Raw genomic sequence first — 22,914 nt, forward strand, 5'->3', positions numbered from 1 at the left:
CAACGGGAACCCTGATGGTTCCCTAATACACATACTGCGGCTTTATTCTCCGGATACTGGCCAGGAGATGTACTTACAGTTACTGACGGACCTCTTGGAGCAAGACCTGGACGAGCCATTGGTAGTAGGTGGTGACTTCAGTTGTGTTGTGAACAACATGTGTGACAGATCCAATCCTCAATCATACGAAGGATGAGCTCTGAAGAAGGGGTGCCATGCACTCTAGTCCAACAATATCTTGAATACGCAGACTTGAGTTCCAGACTGGCCCTCCATGACTACCTGAGATATGTGTCATGAAGAGATGGGTAGTGGGATCAACGCAGAGGGGGATCATGCCGGGGAACCTGATCGCAGTTCTCCTGTGGACACACCATGGACAACCTGTGGTAATGACTATTTGGTACCCGTGGGCTCACTGCGCGTACAGACAGGCAGACATTGCCAAAGTGCTCTCTGTATGCTACCAGGCTCTTTACGGACCAGTGCCCGAGGCCAGTGGAGAACAATTGATTAAATTTATGGCTGGCGCGCCACTGACCACATTGACCCCAGATGACAGGCTTTCAGTATAGGGCCCCAAAGCGGGTTACAAGATAGAAAGGCTATTAAACAGCTGGTACAGGCAAAACAACTGACAGCAATGGCCTCCCCCTAAGTGCTTTCAGGCAGATATGATTAAGCACCTAACCAGGGTGTATGCGGCGGCCCGCACGAAGGGATGACTACCGGAGTCCTCACAAAAAGCCCTGATTCTCATGATACCTAACCAAGGGCAAGACCCACTTGACAGGGGTGTGTACAAGCTCTGTTCCTTCCTCAATTGCAAAATCCTGGGGAAAATCATTGCCAACTGCATCCAGTCTTGCTTGCCAGCTCTGAACCACCCAGACCATAGCAGCTTTGTTGCAACATGTGATACTTCTACAAACATACAGCACCTCTTTCACATCCTTTACGGATTGCCGGGGGATGTCCTCCGACCGTGGCGATATCAATGAAGATGGAAAAGGCCTTTGACAGACTCTCAAGGACATATCTCTTTTCAGTCCTCTGCCGTGTGGGTTTTAGGAAGCAGCTTTTGGCCTGGATTGGGGTGCTGTATGAGGCTTGACTGGCGAGGGTGCGGGTATGGCGAAAATATTGGGAGCAATGGAGGATTCACCAGGGCATATGTCAGGGTTGTCCATTGTCATCTTTATTATTTACACTCGCTGTCGACCTTCTGGCTTGCAAAATTGCGATTTCTGAGTGGGGTGAATGGACATAGGGTGGCAGACCGAGAGCATACTATCTCTCTTTAAGCAGATGACATCCTGATTTATCTACAGGATGTTGCTTCAGGTGTAACACCAGTCGTGGTGCAGGCTCTGGGCTCTGCTTGAATAAACATAAATCATGTATTTTCCCCCTGATGGTGATGGAGCCCTTCATGATTTTCCTGCTGGGATCTAGGACACACGAGATTCCGATCACTTTGCACACTTCTTGATATATGGGGATTCATATATATTGAGACCCTGTGGATGTACGTGAGGGCGACCTGGACAGGGAGCTGGCCTCCTTGCACACATGGTCGGCCTTTTGGCGGATGCGGCCACCATCAGCCTTAGCAAAGATGATGGCTCTGCCATGCCTACTGTATGTGTTTGCCACTTTGCCCCTGATGCTCCCCAGAGTCATGTTCCTAGAACTATGTGGATAACTGTCTCACTCAATTGGTGCATCGAGGAGCCATCCTCAACACCTCCAACTCCACAGCAACCTTCCCAGGCAGATAAAAACACACATACCCCTCTTAAGGAAAACCTCAGCTGACCCCAGCGATCTCAAAAAGGATTGTCCAATCCTCCTGCTTCCCTATCTGGCCAAGGTACTTAAGAAAACCATCAATCAGCAGCTCACCAAATTCCTGGAACAAAACCGCCTACTGGGCGCCTCGCAATCAGGATTTCGTGCCAACCACAGCACTGAGACCGTGCTCATCGCCGCCACAGACAACATCTGAACACTCCTTGACCATGGAGAAACGGTGGTCCTGATCCTCCTCGACCTCTCCGTAGCGCTCGACACCATCTCTCATAACACCCTTATCAACAGACTCTACAATATAGGCATACAGCAAGATGCCCTCAAGTGGATCGCCTCCTTCCTTACATGATGCACACAGAGCATCCGACTGCCTCCCTTCACCTCTGCGCCCAAAGACATCATATGCAGCATACCACAAGAATCATCCTTCAGCCGCACCCTGTTCAACATCTACATGACCCCCCTTACAGGCATCATCAGATGCCAGGTACTCAATATAATCTCCTACGCAGATGATACTCAGCTGATCCTCTCACTCACCGAGGACCCCTCCAATGCCAAAACCAACTTTCGCCAAGCCATGAGCAACGTAGTTATGTTATGTTACTGGGTATTTGTAGAGCGCACGGCTACTCACAGGAGTGTCCCGGCGCTAACACGGGGGACCAGTGACAAAAACCCTCAGCAGTCAGACCGAGACCACCGATCAAGAAAACAGCAACGTTTTTAGTTGATGACGGAAGCGCAAAAGATAATTTTCCGGGCACAGCTCGATGGGTAGATTGTTCCACAGCCCAGAGGCCACTACCTGAAAGGAGCGACCTCCCAAACGGGTGCGTAGAAACCTTGGGGTCTGTAAAAAACAAGAGGTCAAGGACCGTAAATTACGAACGGGCACATACTGCTGGCATCTGTTCCTCAGATACAGAGCGCCGATATTATGAAAGGCCTTGAAGGCCAGTACCAGTGCCTTAAAAAACACCCTCTTACGCACTGGGAGCCAGTGTAGTGCTCTAAAGAGTGGGGTCGTATGTGTCCGGCGGTCAGCCATAAAGATAGCCCGGGCAGCAGCATTCTGAGCGACTTGAAGCCGGTTGATCAGATACTCGGGAAGGCCCAAATATTAGGGGTGGGCGGAATTTGCGTAATCGCGTTACGCAAATCTCCGCGAAACGGTAAAAAATCTCCGCGAACACGCAGAAATTCCGCGAACACGTGGAATTGCTTGTTCGCGATACTTTTTTCCTGTTCGCGATCGCTGTTTGCGTGCTCGGGGTGAAATATCTCGCGAACACGCATATTGAGAACGCGAACAAGCAAAAAATTTCGCGAAGTCGCGGAACACAGATTTTTGGGCAATTTCGTGTTCTCCGCGGAACGCGAAATTACCCAAATTCCGCAAATTCCGCGAACGGAACGGAATTTACCGCCCAGGCCTACCAAATATAGGACATTCACGTAGTCGAGATGAGACAATATTAGAGCTTGCACAACTATCTTCCTATGAGATACAGAAAGTAAAGGTAGAAAGTTGCGCATCATCCTCAGGAGGGCAAAACAGGAGCCCGCCACCGTTTGAACCTGGGCATTCATGGAAAGGTTATTATCCAATTTGACCCCTAGATTCTTGACCGTGGTAGCCAAGGTGGTTGGGGGAGACATATTAGATGGCCACCATTCTCGCCATTCTTCACCCGACTTGCAGCCGAAGAAGATCATTTCTGATTTCTCTGAGTTACAGCATAGTTGGTTCAGATTAAACCAACTAAATACCGCGGATAGGCAGAGATTGAGCTTCTTCCCATCCAGGACTTCGCCCTTACCGCACGTAAACAACAATTGCGTGTCGTCAGCGTAGGAAACGATTCTGGCGCCGAAAGGTTCGACCAGCAATGCCAGGGGAGCCATATACACATTGAACAAAGTAGGGCTCAGGATAGATCCCTGAGGGACACCCACATTCATCGATTGAATGGGTGCCTCAAAAGGGGGGGACCAAACTGTCTGCTGACGATTAGTGAGGTAGGGCCGGAACCATTGTAAGACAGTGCCGCCGATACTGCACCTCCAAAGACGATCGAGAAGAAGGTCATGTGGTACGGTATCGAAAGCTGCCAACAGGTCAAGCAGTATCAAGACTGCTTTCCCGCCCTTATCCAATGTAACTTTAATGGACTCAGATATCTCGAGGAGAGCTGTTTCAGTGCTATAATTAGCACGGAACCCAGATTGGGTAGGATGTAAAATGCCATTGGATTCCACAAACTCCCCGAGAACCTGATTCACATATTTCATTGAGAGACAACCGCCTCCAGTTTAACTCCAACAACACTGAAGTATTGATCTTCAGGAAGAACACTTCCACAGCTGGTGGCCTGCAGAACTCAGACCAACACCCACACCAACCAACCACGCACACAACCTCTGCATCATCCTCAACAGCCAACTAAGCATGAAATTGTAAGTCAACGCAGTTGCCTCCTCGTACTTCCACACTATTCACATGCTCCACAGAATCTTCAGATGGATCCCAGCCAATACCAGAACACCAGTCACCCAGGCCCTCGTCACAAGCTACCTCAACTATGACCACACCCTCTATGTAGCATCTCCACCGAGTTCCTCAGAAGACTCCAGGGGATACAGAATGCTGCAGGCAGACTCATCCTGGACCTCCCCAAATGAGCCCATATAGCCCCCCACTTGAGAGACATCTACTGGCTCCCCCTCCAGAAGAGATGCCAGGTCAATATTCTCATGCATGCCTACAAAGCCCTCCAAAACATAAGACCTGCCTACATCAACCATTGACTGAAATTCCACTAACCCTCTGGACACCTGCGCTCCTCTTCATTCTCCCCGCACAAACACCCGGCATCTGTTGCAGCGGTGACAGCCCTTCTCCTACATCGCTGCCAAGACTTGGAACAACCTTTACCTCCAGCTCTGAACAGCCCCCTTGCTGGCAGAATTTAGAAAAAGACTCAAGACCTGGCTCTTTGATGGAGACACAGTGCCCAGATACCCCTAAGGGTGACAGTGCTGTGCTTTATATATGCTGCCTGATTGATTGAATATGTGACACTGGAAAGATTGTGTCTACCATTGGCTGCAGCTGATCTAGGAGCCCCTGACTATGAGCTGTACTACTTATCAGGGCAGCTGCAGTGGTCAATGACATCGATCACCCCAGAGGCACCTCCAGAGGCCCTGGATGAAACAGGCATGTGTGTAGGATGATATGATGGGGCGGGCACCCAGGGTCTAGTGATGCTGCTCCTGCTCTGGGTGGCCAGGTTTTGCTGGTCCTGATACCTCTGCAGATGACGTGGCAGTGCAGCGTAACCTTCGGATCTCTCACTTTAGTGTCTGCCCACCTTAGTAAGGGCGGGTGCAATGGCACACCCGTTTTAGTGACGGCTCATGTTGGTCGACATCCTTGGTAGTCTGTTCATGGATGGGACATTTCTCCCCTTCATTGAGCTACTTGAACTCCACGGCATCACTGCTGGACATTTTGTCGATGCAGGTGGTGCTTGGGAGAGTGATAGGCAGGGTGTGGGGTGAATCAGGAAGGGAGCCTGACACTGACACTAGCCCAGTGTTACACATGTTGTTGACATGGAGCTCCACAAGGTACAGGATCACTGGCATGTATACTGTACTTGGTCAGGCGATGGGACTGATATTGACTGGACTAAAAGATCATTGGAGCCAGGACTTACAGTTTGACTTTGCTGATCAAGATTGGAATAGAATCCTGTGTCACAAACCATAGGTCTCTAGAAATTGTCGATAAATTACTGCAGTTGAACTATGTCCATCACTCACAACTGACCCCTATGCGACTGCACAGAATGTTCGAAACTGTGCTGTATACATGTCCCAGATGCAGCTAGGAACACAAAGATTTCTATCACATGACATGAGAGTGTTCAGTGCAGCAGACATTCTGGACTGAGATTTGCGACTACCTCCCACGCATTACAGGGAGACACCACATCAGTACCCCTAAAACATGCCTGTTGGGCCTGATGCCCCTACTTAAAATGGGCACGGCAGGATCTAGGTTTATACACCTGGTGCACGCATTGGCACAGTGGGCAATAAACTAGATAGCAGCCTCTGAGCCTTTGGTGACAGCCTTGCAGCGGGAGCTGTGGCTCTGGGCATGAGCTGAGGGTGGCACGGTGCAGCAATACCAACAGCAGGCTTGCCGAGGTGCACATATCAAAAGGTGAGATGTAATATTGTTGGCACTGGAGCACGCCTCCGACTTATGACCACTATGATGGCTGGATGACTGCCTTGGGTATCGAGACTTGGCTGCGTGGCCTACGCCAACAGTACCACAGATGTTGGCATCGTCCCTAGGTTACATTTCTTTTGAGGCCTGGTGCAGACCACTCTCCCACTGCGCTTCGGTTGGAGGATGTGGTTACACACAGGGTCACCCCTAACTTGCCACTGACAACACTGGTTTATGTATACCAACCAGCATTCATGGCACAACCCCATTGCAATGGTACATTACCTCCTTCTCCCTGTCTAGGCCGCACCACTACCTGCAGGACTTCCACATGCTGTACCCAGTGAGATCCCATTTGCTGTGTGCTAGGTCGTGGCTATAAAACCCACAAGGTCCTATATCTGGCTTGTCAGTGTACCTGATTGATGTCTTCATTGGTATGTAAACCTTTCAATAAAGAGATTTTTTTTTAAAGGAGCACTCATACCTATTAACACAAGGTCTTCACAGTTTTACTCTCATGAGGCTGTTAATAAAAACCGGAGAAGAGAATCTCACTGTCTCAAGGAAAACCCATTCTGCAATTAAAAACACAAGGATGAGCTGCAGTGCAAATAAATACCCGAAAACATAATTATATATGTGACTTTTGTTCCTTTAACCTAATCTCTGAGGTGCCTCCACTATGCCAGTTTGTATGTTTTGTGGTCACATTTATGTCTGTTACCTGCGTTTGCAGTCAATTTATAAATGTTATATTCACTATCATTTTTACAAAACACAGCACACACCAGTATAACTGGCTCTAAAGCATTTACTTAACTTGTTAAATGACCTATGTACAAAAAAATGTATTTGCCGATGATTAGAGCTTTTTCTAAAGAATATATGTCAATATAACCCCGTAATGGAATTTAATTTGTCAGCATGCGCTATGCTACCTCCTTAAGAGAGCATCCTATTTTAATGGGAAGCGGCACCCCCATCCTGGGGGTGCCTCTTTCCCCCAGGATGGGCAGGGTCCACGAAGTAGAATCTTCAAAGGTTTGTCACATTTGTTAGCTACCCCCAGCCTCTGCTGCTATCAGCAGCTGGCTCCCACCGGTACTGACCACCACTTTGGGCGGGAGAATCAGCAGGAAAACCTAGTGAGAAAGGGAGGTGTGCCCACCCTTTACAACCCTACCCCTGAGGTGGGGGAGGGGAAGTGAAGTACACATCTCAGTCCCCTCCATCTTGAAGATGAGGGGACTCCCTCACTCAGGACAAGGCCTATGTCCCCCTCCCACTGGAGGGTGGAATAAGGGGGGTGTAGATACCCCTGGGAAGGGGCTCATTGGTCCCAACCTACACCTCCCTGTAACATCCTTAAATCTAGTATTTAGGGGCTCCCCTGAACCTTGCTCCTTTGATTTGACAAGACTCCTTAGATTTGACAGGACAGAAAGAAGAGCTGTGCTGCAGAGAAGAGTATGAGGACAACTGCTTAGGCCCCAGCCCTACCTGCCTGCCTGTCTCGTGCTTCAGAACCGCTGCAATCTAAAACTGTCATGTCCTGCAGCCAGCAGCCTTCGGGAGCATGGGGACCTGCCCTGCCATCAAGAAAAGACTCTGATCTCCCGTGGACACCAGATTTGTCCATCAACCAACTCCTCACCAGATCTAAACGGAACCGCATGTCTGCACCACTCTGTACCCGATACCCACGGTCCGAGTGACCTAATTCCCCGGTAATCCTGACCCGGGGTCCCGTGCGAGACAACCTCCTCCTACCTTCACTGCAACGCCTGCAGCCTCATCTTGAAAGGTCCAGTGACCAGATCTGAAGAGATAACCCGACATTAAAGAACACGCCTGCACCCACTCCCTGTGGCCTTGAGGTGCCCTACTGACGGTGTACTGACGGTGTCCCCATGTCCAGCAACACTCCAACTTCACCTCCTCCAAGCCACCTGTGCCGAACCTGCAGCATTTATTTGCAACTGACTTGCATTGAGAACCTGATGCCTACTTTTCACCCTACACCCTGCTGCCTGAGTGCCCCTGGAGGTGTACTTTTGGTGCCCACTTGTGGCCACCTTTGTGCCTACCTTTGATCTTTAGGCTCTGACCCAGAACCTGCAGGGGCTCACCTGTGACTGGTGCTCTGTAGTACTTTTAGTCCCCCTGTCTCTATAGCACGCCATTCAGCGAGGACCTCTCCTTTGACCTCTGCACCTGCCCCCCCATGCCGCTGAGGGTGCACTCTCTTTACCTACCTGACCCTTGCCCTGTGTAAGTGCTACCGGCTCAAGACTTAACTACAAAACCGAGTTCTTACCTGTAAGTCACTAACCTTGTTTTCCTCCATAGGAATACATTGAAATGTACCATTACATTGCACTGCCTATCTTTAGCATTGCAAAGTATAAAAGTGAATTTGATTGACATTTACAGAAAGCTATTTTGAAACTCTAAAGTATTAACTGCATTCACAAAGCCATACTGCATTCTGAAAAGTATTGCCAGTTTTTCAAACTGCAAAACTTACCTCCACTAACTCATTCTTTCTTCTAGTAATAAAACAACAAAGTAACAACTTTTTATACGACCAATTGGTTTGGATTCAGTCTTTAAGTGTGTGACATTATTTCTTGCCTGAGTGTGTACAATAAATGCTTAAGAGTACCCTCTGATAAGCCTACATGCTCAGCCCAGCTGCCACTAACTTGAGATAAGGTATTATCTACTTTATCCTCTGCTATACCTCTGGGGATCCACTGTACTCAATATAACTTACTTTGGTGTAGTATATACAGAGCCACCTTCATACAATCCTCCTATGTATTTTTGCTGAACCAGTTTTGTTGTCATTAGGACTGCACGCTTTATTTCTGCTAACCAGTGGTAAAGTGCTTGTGCTCTCCCTTTCAAACATGGTAAAATTGGCATACACCCAGCTAGCACATTTTATTTACTCATAGGTCCCGAGTAAAATGGTACTACATGTACCTAGGACCTGTAAATTAAAGGCTACAAGTGGGCTGCAGCACTCATTGTGCCACCCAGTAAAGTAGCACTTTACAAGAGGCTCAGGCCTGCCACTGCAGCCTGTAGTGCAGTTTTAAACTGCCATTTCAACATGGCAAAATAAACCTTATGCACACGGGTGTCACTTGAGGCTAGTTAGGGGTCACAGCTGTGACCTCTAACTTGCTCCGTGATACACCTGGCACTTCCTTTGCGACCCCTGGCCTCGGAGGAGGCAAACGTTCAGCAGGGAGCAAGTTAGAGGTCACAGCAGAGAACCCTAACTAGCCTCAAATGGCGCCCATGATTTTGCCAGGCCTAAATCTTCCTTTTGTATACTTATAAGTCACCCCTGAGGTAGGTATTTAAAAAGCAGTATGTAAGAAATTAGGTTGTTGATTGAGGGGTTGAAACCGTTTTAAAGCAACAACCACAATCCTCTTCAGGGGTGAACTGCAAAAGTCACTAAATGTACCTCTGGTAGCTTTGCACAAAAGCAACCAGGCGTATGTTAGAGGCACAGTGTTAAGTAATTATGCGGCATGCAAACAGTCATAAAGGGAAAATACAACACAAGAGAGATCCCAAATCAATTTTGAAAAATAGATTAACATGTATCAAATAAAATGAGACCAAAAGAAAAAAAATCAATAAGGAGAGCCAGAGACATGCATTTTAAAACGTTTAAGTAAAAATAGCTCCAAGTAGCAGAAAGCGCTAACTGTGGGTATCTGGTCGTTCTACACCGGGGCACAGTCACAAGTTCAGGCTGACCACAAAGGAGTGCAGGCCGGTAAAAGAACCAGGCTAGACCTGCAATACAAATTACCTTCTCAAGGTCTGGCATGCATAGTTCAAAACATCATGATTTCACAGGAGCTGAACTTAGGCCAGGCAAGGGTCAGGGACCTGGGGAGGCACCTCCAGGCCATTGGAAACTCACTCCAGCAGAGATCACCGCAGTTCAGGCAGGTCTATTTGCAGGTCCCGGGAGGTCAAGTGCAGAATGTCAGCTGGGCAGTTTCAGGGAGGTCTCTGGAGCATTGTTTGTGACCTTGTAGCTCAGAACAGGAGGCCAGCCAACTAACCCTTATAGTCACTCTGCTAGCCTTGGAATCAAGCACCAGGGCAGGCCTCAAGCAGCAATGCAGTCCATTGAGGGTCCAGGGTAGGCTTCAAGCAGCCAGGCAGCCCTCTGGGGTAGAAAGTAGGCTCAAGCAGCAGGACAGCCCTCTGAAGTATAAGACTTCCGCCTGGGGCCCTCTGCACATCCAGGAGTGAACTGATGAGTGGTTCAGGAGGTCCAATATTTATGCCTGATGACACACTTTAAAGTAGGGGAAATGTCTAGTCCACCCCTGCATCTAGCTCTGTAAAGTTCCTTTGTTCCCTTTTATTCCCTTGCCCAGGCTCCAAGATGTCTAGGGTAACAATAGACTGGTGTCAAGTTTCTTTGTGAGTGTGCCGGAGGCAGCCGTTGGAAATGTAAATGAGGCAGTGAACAGCTCCATCCCTCCCATCCTGGCAGAATTGTCCTCTCCCAGCTACACCCAGATCCTATTCTCCATTGACTGGGCCCAATTAACATTCCTGATGGGGGATCATTTAACAGGCAGAGGCAGCTGGAAACTCTTCAATGGACTCAGGAAGTTTAGGGCAGAAAAAAGCCAACTTTGTAAAAGTGGCATTTTCAAAATCGTAATCTAAACTTTGACTTTACTATTACAGAGGATTTTTGATTACAATTCACTTGAGTCCAAACAAGACATTTCTACCTGCTCCCAAACAAAAGATAGCACATATTAAATGTAATAAGGTAACACAATGTTATTACAGTAGTGAAAAATGAATTTAGAGGTTTTTCACTTCCAGTACATGCTAAACATAAAAACACGTTCTACTTTTTAAATTTGCACCATGCCCAATGGGATGTTCAGGGCCTCATTTAGGGGTGGCTTATATGTATTAAAAAGGAAGGTTTAGGCTTGGCAAAAGGTTTATTTTGCTAGGTTGAATTGGCAGTTCAAAACTGCAAAATATGCTGCAATGGCAGGCTAAAGCCATGTTTTACAAGGCTACTTTTAGTGGGTGACGCATTGAGTGCTACTGCCCACTAGTAGTATTTAATTCACAGGTCCTGGGTACCATTGGTACCATATACGAGAGACTTGCATGTAAATTAAATGTACCAATTAGGTGTCAGTCAATTGTACCATATTATAGGGGGATCACATGCTCTTTAACACTGGTTAGCAGTGTGAAAGTGCACAGAGTTGTAAAAACCATCCTAAATGGGTTACAAGAACAGAAGGATGAAGGCAAAATGTTTGGGGGTGAGCCTGTAGAGAGGGCTAAGTCCAAAATAGGACATATGTACTTAGGTTTTAATGGTGTCGGGATGTACTCCTCCAACCTAAAAACTGCATGAACTGGACTCCAGGTGAAAATCAAGAAGTTTTTTGCATTGAAAAGAACCACCTGCAGTCTTCCTGCGAACGCGAGCAGACTTCACCCAGACAAACGCAAAACCTGCATCTGATTGCCAACCCGACCTTTCCGGCTACAGATTCCAGACTTCACCCACATGGTACTCTTTGAGTCAGTATTGATTGTCTGAAGTTTCTTGCCAATGCGAAGTTCCGATGGATGACCAGCTCTTTGAACCAACAACTGTTGGAAATGGCCCTTTTTGCAGGGTCATCCATAAGCTTTTTGCCTTCCTCCTGGATTTGTTCTAACCTGTTTTTGTTGGCTTTATGACTCGGGGCACTTTACCACTGCTGATCAGTGCTAAAGTGCATATGCTCTCCCGGTGTAAATATGATATGTGAATTGGTATATCCATGATTGGCTTATTTGGTTTACCTGTTAGTCTCTAGTAGCGTGGCCGGTGTGTGCCCAGGGCTGGTAGACCAAATGCTGCTGGTGGGCCTGCAGCTCTGGTTTGCGCCACCCACAGAAGCAGCTTGTAAAGTGTGTCTTAGACCTGCCACTGCAGAGTCTGTGTGCAGTCCAGAACTGCCATCTTGGCTGTGAAGTGTACCCAATTCGCAGACCCTGAACCTTCCCTTGGCATCATGTGAGTCACCCTTATGGTAGGGTCCATTGTATGTGTAAGGTAGGACATTCCCTGATGTGTGTAGCATGTCCTGGTAGTGAATTACACCCAATTTCGTTCTTCACTACTGTAAGGCTACCTGTTCTCCATAGGCCAGAATGGGCAGTTTGGCTATTACATTCTATAGTCCTAACTGACCCAAAGAACATGGTAGAAAAACGAATTTAGTATGCCTGAGCTCAGAATATTAAAATACATCTTTTAGTGAAGTTTATTTTTATATTCTGTGTTTGAAAATACCACTTTTAGAAAGTAGGTATTTTCTTGCCTAAGCCTTCCAGTGTGCTCTACTGTTATGTGTATTGGCTGTCTGGTTCTGGAGTGACAGGGCTGGGGAATACCAGGAGACAGGGTGAGGTGTCCCAGTGGTGAATAGAGAGATCTGCATCTAGATGGGTGGGAGGAGTTGCACCTGGGACCTGAATAGGGTTGTGCCTTCCCTCCACAATGCTGGCTCCACCTCCTGTGGTGCGTCTGATGTCTCTGCCCTGCACTCTGAAAGGAAGGATGTAGCCTGGTAAACAAAGTGCTCCAGGACTGGGCAGAACTGGTTCTGGCTGGGTTCAGTGACATGTGGCTTCTGAGAACATAGACTTTTGGGGTATAAATATCTGTGCTGAAACAACAAGAAGAACCTCTATCCGTGTAACTGAAGGAATCTGCAGGAGAGGACTGTCCATGTGCTTGTGTGCTGTTTCTTGGACTGGCATGCAGTGGTTACTACTGGACTTGGAAGAAGAGGAAAAGGACTTTGAAGGAACTTTTATTTTATTTTTGCTACAGCAATCACCCAAGGGCTAGAAGAAAGCTAGCCTCCTGCAGGAGTCTCAGGCACATCAGACTCCACCACCAGCGTCCTGTTTCCTCCCAGCGAGGATTTCTATCTGCAGGTGAGGCTCCTGTGAGTTCCAGGGCCTCTAGTTCTACTGTGGAGAGGAGAGTGCTGAAAATCGTCGCTAACGTCCGTTAGCGAGCCGCCGCAGCTGAAGAGCGTCAGGAAAATCATCGCGCTGCTGCCGCTGAGTGCTCGCTACCAGAGATCATCGCATCACCTATCTGCAGGCTGCCAAAGGCTCGCTGACTTCAAGATTATCGCATCACCTGTTTGCGGGCTGCCAAAGGCTCGCTAACCAGAGATCATCTCATCACCTGTTTGCGGGCTGCCAAATGCTCGCTAACCCGAAGATTATCGCATTGCATGTTTGCGGGCCTCAAAGCGCTCGCTAATCAAAGATCATCGCATCAAGTTCATCGTTTCACGACATCGCAGCGCGGACGCTGAGCGTTCGCCAATTTCATCGCATCGCATCAGGATCGTGGCTCCCTCGCGGAGCGCCATTTCTTTTCATCGCAACAAGTTTGCACACGCAACAGGCTCGGCGCATCATCCTCCCTTCACGGCAAGGATTTCATTGTATCACTGGCTTAGCGTAAGGAAAATCATTGCTACAACTCCTTAGACACATTTTTGTTGCTTTGCTACAGAATCCAGGTATCTTGTGAGTAAAAGGGTCGCAGAGACCACTGCCTTGAACTGCACTCCTCTTTGCACATTTTGAACTATTTTTGTAGCATTTCAAGAGAAACCCTATTTTCTAGTACTGTGGATTTTTACTGTTATTGGTCTTGTGATAAGTCTATAAATAAAGATACTTATTTTTTATAGCTACTTGTTTGGCGTCCCTTTGTAGTGTTCTTCACTGTGTGTAGGAGAGTAGGATCTGCACTTATGTTGCCCCCACTTTTTTTCTGATGTTAACACTGGTTTCTGGCTATAGTCTGGCTGGGTCCCTGCTAATCAGGGCCCCAGTCTCTCTGTTCTCTCTAAACAACTTGGAGTGCCTATTAGATGCACTAGTGATTGGATACTGTGGTACCTTATTTGCCCCTAGTTTATGGTACCTTAGGTACCAAGGACATAGGTACTTCAAAGGCCTACCAGGGGCTGAAGCGTGTATTATGCCACCCCTGGGAAGCAGACTAAATCTGACACCACAGGCCTGCTACTGCAGCCTGGGTGAGGTAGTGTTAGCACTCCTCACTGAGGTATAGGTTTCCTATATCTCACCTTACACACACATAAAAACCTATCAGTCACCCCTAAGGCAGACCCTGTCAATCCTGAGGGCAGGGTGCTTGGTTTACAATGTGAGGGGGTGGCTCTGCATGAGCAGGTCCCCTCTGCAGCTGGCAGAGTCTATTCTCTGTGGCTGCGGTTAAACCATATACTCTTAAGTGCATTATAACCTACTGGTAAATGCTAACTTTGGAATGACTGCATCAAAACATGTCGTGTTTGATGTCAAACAACTTGGCATCATACCCCCACACCAGTAACGGGTGTGGGAGTATGATCCCACCCGTCTAGAGGGGAAGACATGTACCTACTGTGGAAACACGGTAGAAATCTGAAAGAGCCCTGGCATCACAAAATGGATGCCACCAGCACAGACACTGGGCTGCCCTCCTGCTGCTGACTGAAACTCGCAGTGGAGGAGGCCCAACAATAGACATCCTGTCACAGGGAGGTTTCACCACCTTCCAGACAGGATTTACTGTATTGGGGCTGAGTGGGTGCACTCCTAGAGTGCTTTGAAGTCCTGCACTGGGGGAGCAGTAGGCTCCTATGTGCATATGCCAGCTCAAACCGGTTCAGAGGCTACCTGCCCCTGCTCTGGCACGAAACTGGACAAAGGGAAGAGGGTGTAACCACCCACTCCTCTGACCCTCCCAGAGGAGTGGTCATAGAGCTAGTCCCTCCCTTTCCTTTAGTAAAAGATAGGTTAACCTTGCCATTGCAAATTAGATATCCCTGGACAACACTCTACAAGAAGAATCCTGGCCCTTTGACGTTCCACTACCTTTGGAAGACAGAAGAATCTCCCTTGGAGTCAAGGAGTGACTCCCGTGCTTGGCAGGCACCAAAAACTTGAATCAATGGTCGCAAACTTTCCCGCTCCCGCCAGAGTCCGAAGTCCCTGCAGCCCTGGAAGTAGATTTCCTGACTTCTCGATGGCCATTGTGTGTCCCCAGCAAAGCTGAGGCGAGTGGACCCCACGAGTGACGAGGAACAGCAATTCCCGGGTACTGTGCACTATTGTCAAGTTCAACCCCTTCACGACGTTCTACGAACTTGTGCATGTATGGTCCAAGCCTCCAGCAGGATTTCCCTTAAAAATCAGAGGCCTACCTCGTCCCAAGTAACCATGGGCTCCTGTGAAACGAATCCTCATGAGGCGTCTTTGCGATCCCTGGCCGGCTGGCTTGTGGGTCCCCTGAAGATTTCCTCATCAAACAAAAGGACTCCTCTGGTTGCTCCAGGCCTGCCCTGACTTACCTTCGCTTGGTGTGTCCCTCAGACCTTGCTATTCTGCACCACTGACTTTCTTCACTTTCCACAAGACTTGCTGTTGCCAAGGCTTGTTGGCTCCAATCCGGTTGCCGACACCTCAGTAAGCTGCAGACTTTGTGGGCCACTCTGAATCCAGCTCCTGGTTGTCGTTGATGCCTCCTGAACCTCGTGGCTGAAGAGTCAAAACACCCTTGATCACCGGAAATCACCCGACTTCCGTGGGCATCCATCTTCCTGGCCCCGGGTCACTGGCAAGTGACTGTGAACACTGTCCCTTCTGCTTTTAGGTATTCTTCATCCTGAATCCAGCCTTGGATTCCACCGGACATTTCTCCAGTCTTCACAAGCATCAAAACTTCTTCGGCTTCCATTGAAAACGACGACGCGACTTGACACCAAAAGACACCTATGCACCCGGCTTCCCTGGGTGAGGTAACTCATGCACTCCAGTGCTCCTGTGGGTGTTGGCCCTCGAACTTCTTACCTTGTAAGTGGCTTGCTTGTAGACTCTCTAGAAGTACCCTAAAACTTTAAAATTCCAACCGCGACTTGCTCCACTGAAATCAATAGGGAACCCACGGCTGTGTTCTCACACTGCACGCGTCTCCCGTGGGTCCTTTACTTACCTGCCTTGGGTGGATTAGTGAGGCCCCAGCAATTCTACAGGCCCTAGGCCTTGTCCCCTTGCGAGTTGACATTCCTAAAACCTCTTTTTTAGTATATGGTCTGGTACGCCCCTAGGGCCCCAGCCATATTTGTGCTTAACTTATTGTGAAACGTTGATATTTGCATATGTTCCTGACTTCTAATCTCATAAAGAGATTAGTAGAGTGTGTCTAGTAATAAATACATATATATTTGCTATATATACCTGTGTGGTGTCCTTTCATTTGGTAATTCAAGAGATTATAAGGTAAAACAAGCTGCTTTACATTCCTCGAAGAGTTAGCCTGAAGGCTGCTCTCCACAGCTACCACTAGGATAGCTTTCTTTAAAAGGTTGTCTTAAACCTATCTACTATAAGAGTAGAATTGGACTGGTGCAAGGTGGCCACTATAATTAGTGACCAGCACATGCCAGGCCAACTTCTCACATTGTGTTACTGTGTATGGTCATAAATGCTTCACACACTGCCTCTGAGATAAGCCTAACTGCTCGTGCTACGTTACCACAGGGTTGAGCAGGGGTTATCAAAGGGTGTAGCCCGCTTACTCTGATTTAGGAAGAAGGGTCCATACTTGGACAGTGGCCAGCCATTGCCGACTAGAGACCCCTATTTCTAACAACAACAAACTACTCTTGGTCCCCCTGCCAACGCGAATCGCTCATTACGTGAAACTGGACTAAGTTACAAGGTAAAACATTCCACCAGGAGAAACCTGATTCTTGTATCCAACTTGCGCTCTACTGCGATAGGCCTGAACTTTTGATTTTGACTCATGTAACGTGACAAGGTAACCTCGATTGGCGCTTTCTAATTCTTGGTGCTATTTTTACCTAAAAGGTTTTTATAAAATCATAGCTCTGGTTCTACCAATTGGATTTTCAATTAATTTTTTTTAAATGTACTCTATTTTTCTAAATTGGTTTGGGATTTTTCTAATGGTATGCTGCATAAATACTTTACACATTGCCTCTATGATAAGCCTGACTGCTTTGTCCCAAACTACTAGAGGGTTAAGCACAATTTTTTTAGTGATGTATATGATTCACCCTGTAAAGGATTGTGTTACGTGAGTGAGGCTCTCATCTCTTTCAGCTAATAGCCCGATTTCTTACACACATGCTCCCACATTCCCCCAATCTGCTCTGCCTGCTGGCTAGTCTATCAGCATAAGGGTGATAAATCCTTTTATTAAGGTCACTTACATGAGATTCTAATGGTTCACCTGCAATCCTGTGTCCATAGGGTTCACCTCCCGTCCAAGCAGTCCTTTATTAACCGGATTTGGGTCAAATTCCAGGAGCCAGCGACACAGCAGCACAAATTAACTACTGCTTTTGAGGTTGCTAACCTTGTTATTTTTTAACCAGTCCAGCATAATAATCTACCAGTGGATTTCATATGATGTAAAATTGTGTCGCTTTCAACCATTGCTATTGGTTATTGTCTCTATTGCCATTTAATAAAACTTAATCTTTTGCAATAACATATTTTATAAGCCATTTTCTAGCAGAGAAGTGGGTTTTCATCAAGGTTGCTTTTGTAAATTAAAAGGTAAATTGTGAAAGCCCAGTTTATTATGATAATGTATGTAACTTTCTCCAGTCATAATGATCTGTCACTGTTAACTGGAAATTGACATCTTTGTTTTACTTCCCAGCTAATTTTACAGATGAGGAAAAAAACCTTAGCAGAACCATGATGAACTACTGGGCTAACTTTGCGCGAAATGGGTAAGAAGTTCAACCAGTATGTTGATAATTTCTTCAACACCAAATCATTTCATTATAAACAACAATTTAATTGTGTGTTTTGCAGAAACCCGAATGGAGATGGTTTGATTAAATGGCCTGCCTATGGTCTTGGTGAACAATATCTGGAGATAAACCTGCAACAGAAGGCAGGAAAAAAGCTGAAAGATCACAGAATAACATTCTGGAATGAAAAGCTGCCTGAGAAAATTAATGCACTCAATGCCCAAAAGAAACAGCACACAGAATTATGATTCCTGCACAATATAAAATAAACATAGAGTAGCTTCATTTACATTTAGTGTTTTACCCTGCCTTTTCTAAATTGCCCTTCTACAGGCTTCTTTCAAAATGAGAAGGTAACCACAATCAGAGATTTTTGGGCAAAATGTAATGTGTTAGGTAGTAACATCATTAAAGAGACAACATAAAGAAAGATCCATCCTTTACTTTGGTGCTATGGAGCATGTATGGTTTATGTAAGTTGAGATGACACAATCAGTCAAATTCTAACTGTGCACCTGAGCTAAATTACAAAAAAGACGATGCCTTAATTTCAGCTTGAAAGAAGAGAAGCTGATGCCTAAGATTATTGTCTACACTGTTCTCGAATCAATCGAGGAGATTCTACAAAAATAGGCAAAACAAATCTCAAGTTGCATTTGTTTTACTAAGAGTTAATGACTGTAACGTTAACTGGTTGTTGGGGTAGGGCCAGATTTACTAATATTTGAAGCAAATGAGCTTAGCAAAAATGTGCTAAGTTGTGTCAAAGGAAGAGAGCATAATAGTGCCATATCCACTAAGCTATAGTGTAGTGCAAGATTGTGTACATGATGTCAAGCTTAGGTTTTGTCTTAGAAGTGTACCCTTCCAGTACAAGATGCAATGCTATATTAGTTGAAAATAATCCCCCGTTTCTATATGTGCTGTAGAATACAGCGCACAAGCAAAGTTGGAAATGTTTGGAGAAAAGAAAACTTTTCACCAATGTTACACTGCCTCAAGGAGGCATACATTATTGGCATAAAGCACTATCTACCTTTTATTAGTAGATAGGATTTTGTGTCAAAATCCATGGGCAATTGAAAGTTAATGCCCGTGTACCATCCATTGGACACCTACTCAATGCAAGACAACTCAAGTACTAATTTACTTTGGGGGTACTCAACTGTGAAAATCACTTTTGGTGACACCACACAAGCACAAAGTCTTGATAAATCTAGCCCATAATGTTGATAACATTCCTAATAAGTTTCCCACTCAGCCACAAATGTATTTATCCTGCCGCCAGCTGGATCCTTCAATGAAAATGTTTAGATTAAACCTGATAGGTAGGGATACTGTGGGGCTGAGTTAGATCCTGATTAGAGTTTAAGTAAATTGTACATTGTATCGTAATAGCAGAAGTATATCTGCCTGGAGGGTATGTGAAATAGGTTGAGGACAAACTAAGGTTTTACAAATCAACATGAGCAAATTAGCTTATTCTGAAGTGCTGCGCAGAAATGATCTTTATGGAGTAGAATGTATATATGACTGAGACAATACAGGGATTACTCACAACCACAGCTGGAGTATGGAAAGTGTGCTGGGTGACTGACCGGTTAAATTTGGAATGCCTTTGAATTCTTATAAAGGAAAGGGATTGAATACAGTTGATGCTTATATATGCTGCTGCAACCACCAGTTCCTTATTACTGCCTGATTTAATAGTACTCAATTTGCTGATTTCAAAAGAATGACAGATTGACTTGGCCTTTCCAGGATTAATATCTATGCCTGCTAATCATACAGACAAAACAGCAGTACTCTCCTAACTCACTAACCACCTTGAGAGCAGCAACAATTATACTGTGATACTGGAATAGGAGATTTAGACAGCAGACAACTGATCCAGTTTGAATGAATTTAGATCTTTGTGGAGGCGAAGCAGGGGAGATTGTCATAATTGTAAAATGTAATTAATATACTTATTGTGGCATTTTTAATGTAATAGTTCCATCCTTCGTTGATCATGAGTGTTCGAGTCAACATCAGAAAATCTATTTCTCAGTGCTACGCAATGAGCTGCAAGTCTCCACAAAGGTTTTAACATGATATGTGAACACTTTGCAGATCAATATTGAGTCATATAGGATGTGTTTAATTCTGAATCAGTAAAAGATCCTGGCGCATTAGTGGAAAATTGGGGTACAGGCATTGGGAATTAAGCAGTGAATTGAGGATAAGATGAAGGATTGCCAGTGTGGAAATGGAAAAAATGAGATAATTGGGCAGAGGGAAAATAATACTTTTTCCTACTGTGTGGTCTGTCCTATTTTCTAATGTGATATATAGTTATTGAAGCTGCTCCAAATATCTGTTTTCAGTCTGTATGTTATGAGATCCAGTTCCAGTGACACTGTGAGGAAATTAAAGATCTGTATCCTTTATAACAGTTTGAAATCCTGATAAAATAGATCTGTAGGTTAATGTGTGTAGTGTATAGAACATAAATAAACTGCACCATACATGTTTGGCTGCTGATAAGAGCTCAGAGGTTAATGTACATCCCGTCAAAATGTGTGTGTGGTGTCCAGGTTTGAAAGTCTCTAAGATCAGTTTGTTAAAGAAATGATTGAACATTTATTCTGAGGCCTTCTTGTCAATGATTTAAATGATTGATGACTCAATGGTTTAATGAGACTTCAATCTACAGATCACAATTTGCAATCTCATTATAATTGCTGATTAAGATAATTATTTGCTGTGCAGATCCATGCACAATCTGCAGGTCACAGGGTTCAATCCTACAGACAGAGAGAAAGAAAGAGAGGGAGAGAGAGAGAGAGAGAGAGAGAGAGAGAGAGATCAGTGGGTTAGAAGACTACTTGTTTACATCTTAGTAACATAGATCGCTTCCAGACAAGAACACAGGCAGTCCCAGACAAGCTTTGGCCATTTGAGCCTCATCTATGTGCTCCAAGTGACACAGAGATGCCCCAAATTGGGCTCTGTGCTAAATGTGCCATGCAAATCATGCTGTATCTCAGCTGATTAGGACTAAGTAGGTTGAAACCGGCATATACTTCTGTTTGCATCTATAAGTGATTTGGTCTGACAGTTCGGGCTGCACTGATGCTATTGGAGCAGAAACTAGGCTGATTTGCATATGTCTGGTCTCTGTATAAAGTGGCATAGTGGGCAAAAAAATGATGGTCAGGAATGTGCTCAGAATTGATAATCAAACATTCCACCCATCACCTTTTTATTTTCTTAATGTAGAACTAAGGCATAGCTCAAACTGAGTCATGGGTTTAGTGAAATTACACCTTAAGTGAATTACTTTTTCATCAGACCCTGTGTGCACTGGTAATTTTGAATTAGCTTTGTATCTTTTTCTATGATCACAGCTCCGCAAAATGCGTTGTTTATAGCTACATGGCTTCTAATGCAATCCTCCTATTTTACAGTACTGTCCGTTATTAGTGCGCCCCATGAGCAGTGTTCTGGGTGTAGGTTATTCAGTTTTCTGTTATGTTTTTGATTACATATTCAGTAAGTTAAAACAGCATGTTGTGAGGTTCAATCGATTATTGGACAAGAACCCTGTACCAGTTGAAATTGGTTGCAGTGCAGGTAGTATATGCGTGATCTATTTCTATAACACCATGTTCTGTCTTGTATTAAAAATGTGGACTGAACACAGAAGAGATAATAATACACTGTAAACTACAAATTGTTGTAAAATCAATAAAACAAAGTTAAACAAAAACAAAAAAAATAGTGCGCCCCATGAGAGTGGCCCTCTTGAGAGGTAAAAGATTGCCCATGCACCACCTTAGACAGTCCCCTGCAGGTGGGCTCAGTCACTCATTGTACCTGCCTGTAGGGGGCCCATTTTATGGTGCAGGCGGGTTGCTGCCTGCACTGTGAATCACAGATGGGCATATTTACAAGAGGAAATCACCACCAGAATGCCACTGTTTGCCACTTTAAGCAACGTTCTGGTGGCGATGTCTCTTCCTGCACATAAACAATCACCCCTGCAGAGCAGAGACTCTTGCAACATGTGCATGGGCGACTGCGCTGGTGCTAGGTAGCTTTATTAGCACTAGTGCTAGGAGAAACACAGGGGTACGCCGTATTTTTGTAAATATATTGCATCCCCACATTTCAATATGTCCGAGTGCTGTGTTATCTACTTTGGTGTAATAGTGTGCTCTGACATTTTGTTGTAAATATCCCCCAGAGTGACGTGTAAGCAGCCTCTTCATATTTCACTGAGTTTGCTGCCCCCAGGGCAGCTGCAAGTTTGTGACTCCCTGGAGGCAGGGCATTCATCATAGTAGAGTGCACTGTCCCGGTCTGCACCGGGCACTTTTTATAGGTGTGTTGTGGCGCAAATAGGGTCAATTCACAATATTTATAATAAGGGCCCAGGTTTCTAGGGTGACCAAACTTAGTCCTCTGCTATGTATGTACAAACCAATTAATATATCTTGTCCTATACTCTGGATTAAAAGAGTGTACTTATACATATAGTACAAATGCCCTGGGATGAAACCAATAGACTTGCAAATTCCCCCAATTAAGGTGCCCAAAAAGCAGACTTTGTGCCAATGAGTGTCTTATATCACCTGGCCTTTGTACAGAACAGATGTGCAGTGGAATAATCTCAACTTTCAAGAAGAGACAGACCGTTGTCTAACTCAGAGCAGCAAGAAAAGCCTGCCTTAACAAAGGTTAGAAAAGCTGTTAGACCTGACAGCCACAGGGTGGTCATCCCCCAACTTTTTGACTGCCTCCCTTCATTTTCCTGAACTAATTTTCGCTGATTTTAGGACTGTGCACACTTTACCACTGCTAAACATTGCTAAAGTGCTTGTGCTCCCTCCCCTAAATAAGGTAATATTGACATATTTAATGTACCTATAATTCCCTCATAAAGTGCACTACATGTGCCCTTGACCTGTA

At 45.7% G+C, this 22,914-nt stretch overlaps 1 protein-coding gene across 1 annotated transcript in view; it reads left to right on the forward strand.

Annotated features, from left to right (window-relative positions):
• Positions 1-21,721, forward strand: part of LOC146776047 (fatty acyl-CoA hydrolase precursor, medium chain-like) — a 275,087-nt gene extending 253,366 nt beyond the window's left edge. Inside the window, exons 13-14 of the mRNA XM_085639929.1 lie at positions 17,865-17,937; positions 18,023-21,721. Coding sequence (XP_085496055.1) covers positions 17,865-17,937; positions 18,023-18,209 — 260 coding nt within the window. The 3' untranslated portion in view covers positions 18,210-21,721. The remainder of the gene's footprint in view (positions 1-17,864; positions 17,938-18,022) is intronic.
• The last annotated feature ends 1,193 nt before the right edge of the window (positions 21,722-22,914 follow it).

Source organism: Triturus cristatus, chromosome 12, assembly GCF_964204655.1.
Source record: "Triturus cristatus chromosome 12, aTriCri1.1, whole genome shotgun sequence".
Lineage (NCBI taxonomy): Eukaryota > Metazoa > Chordata > Amphibia > Caudata > Salamandridae > Triturus > Triturus cristatus.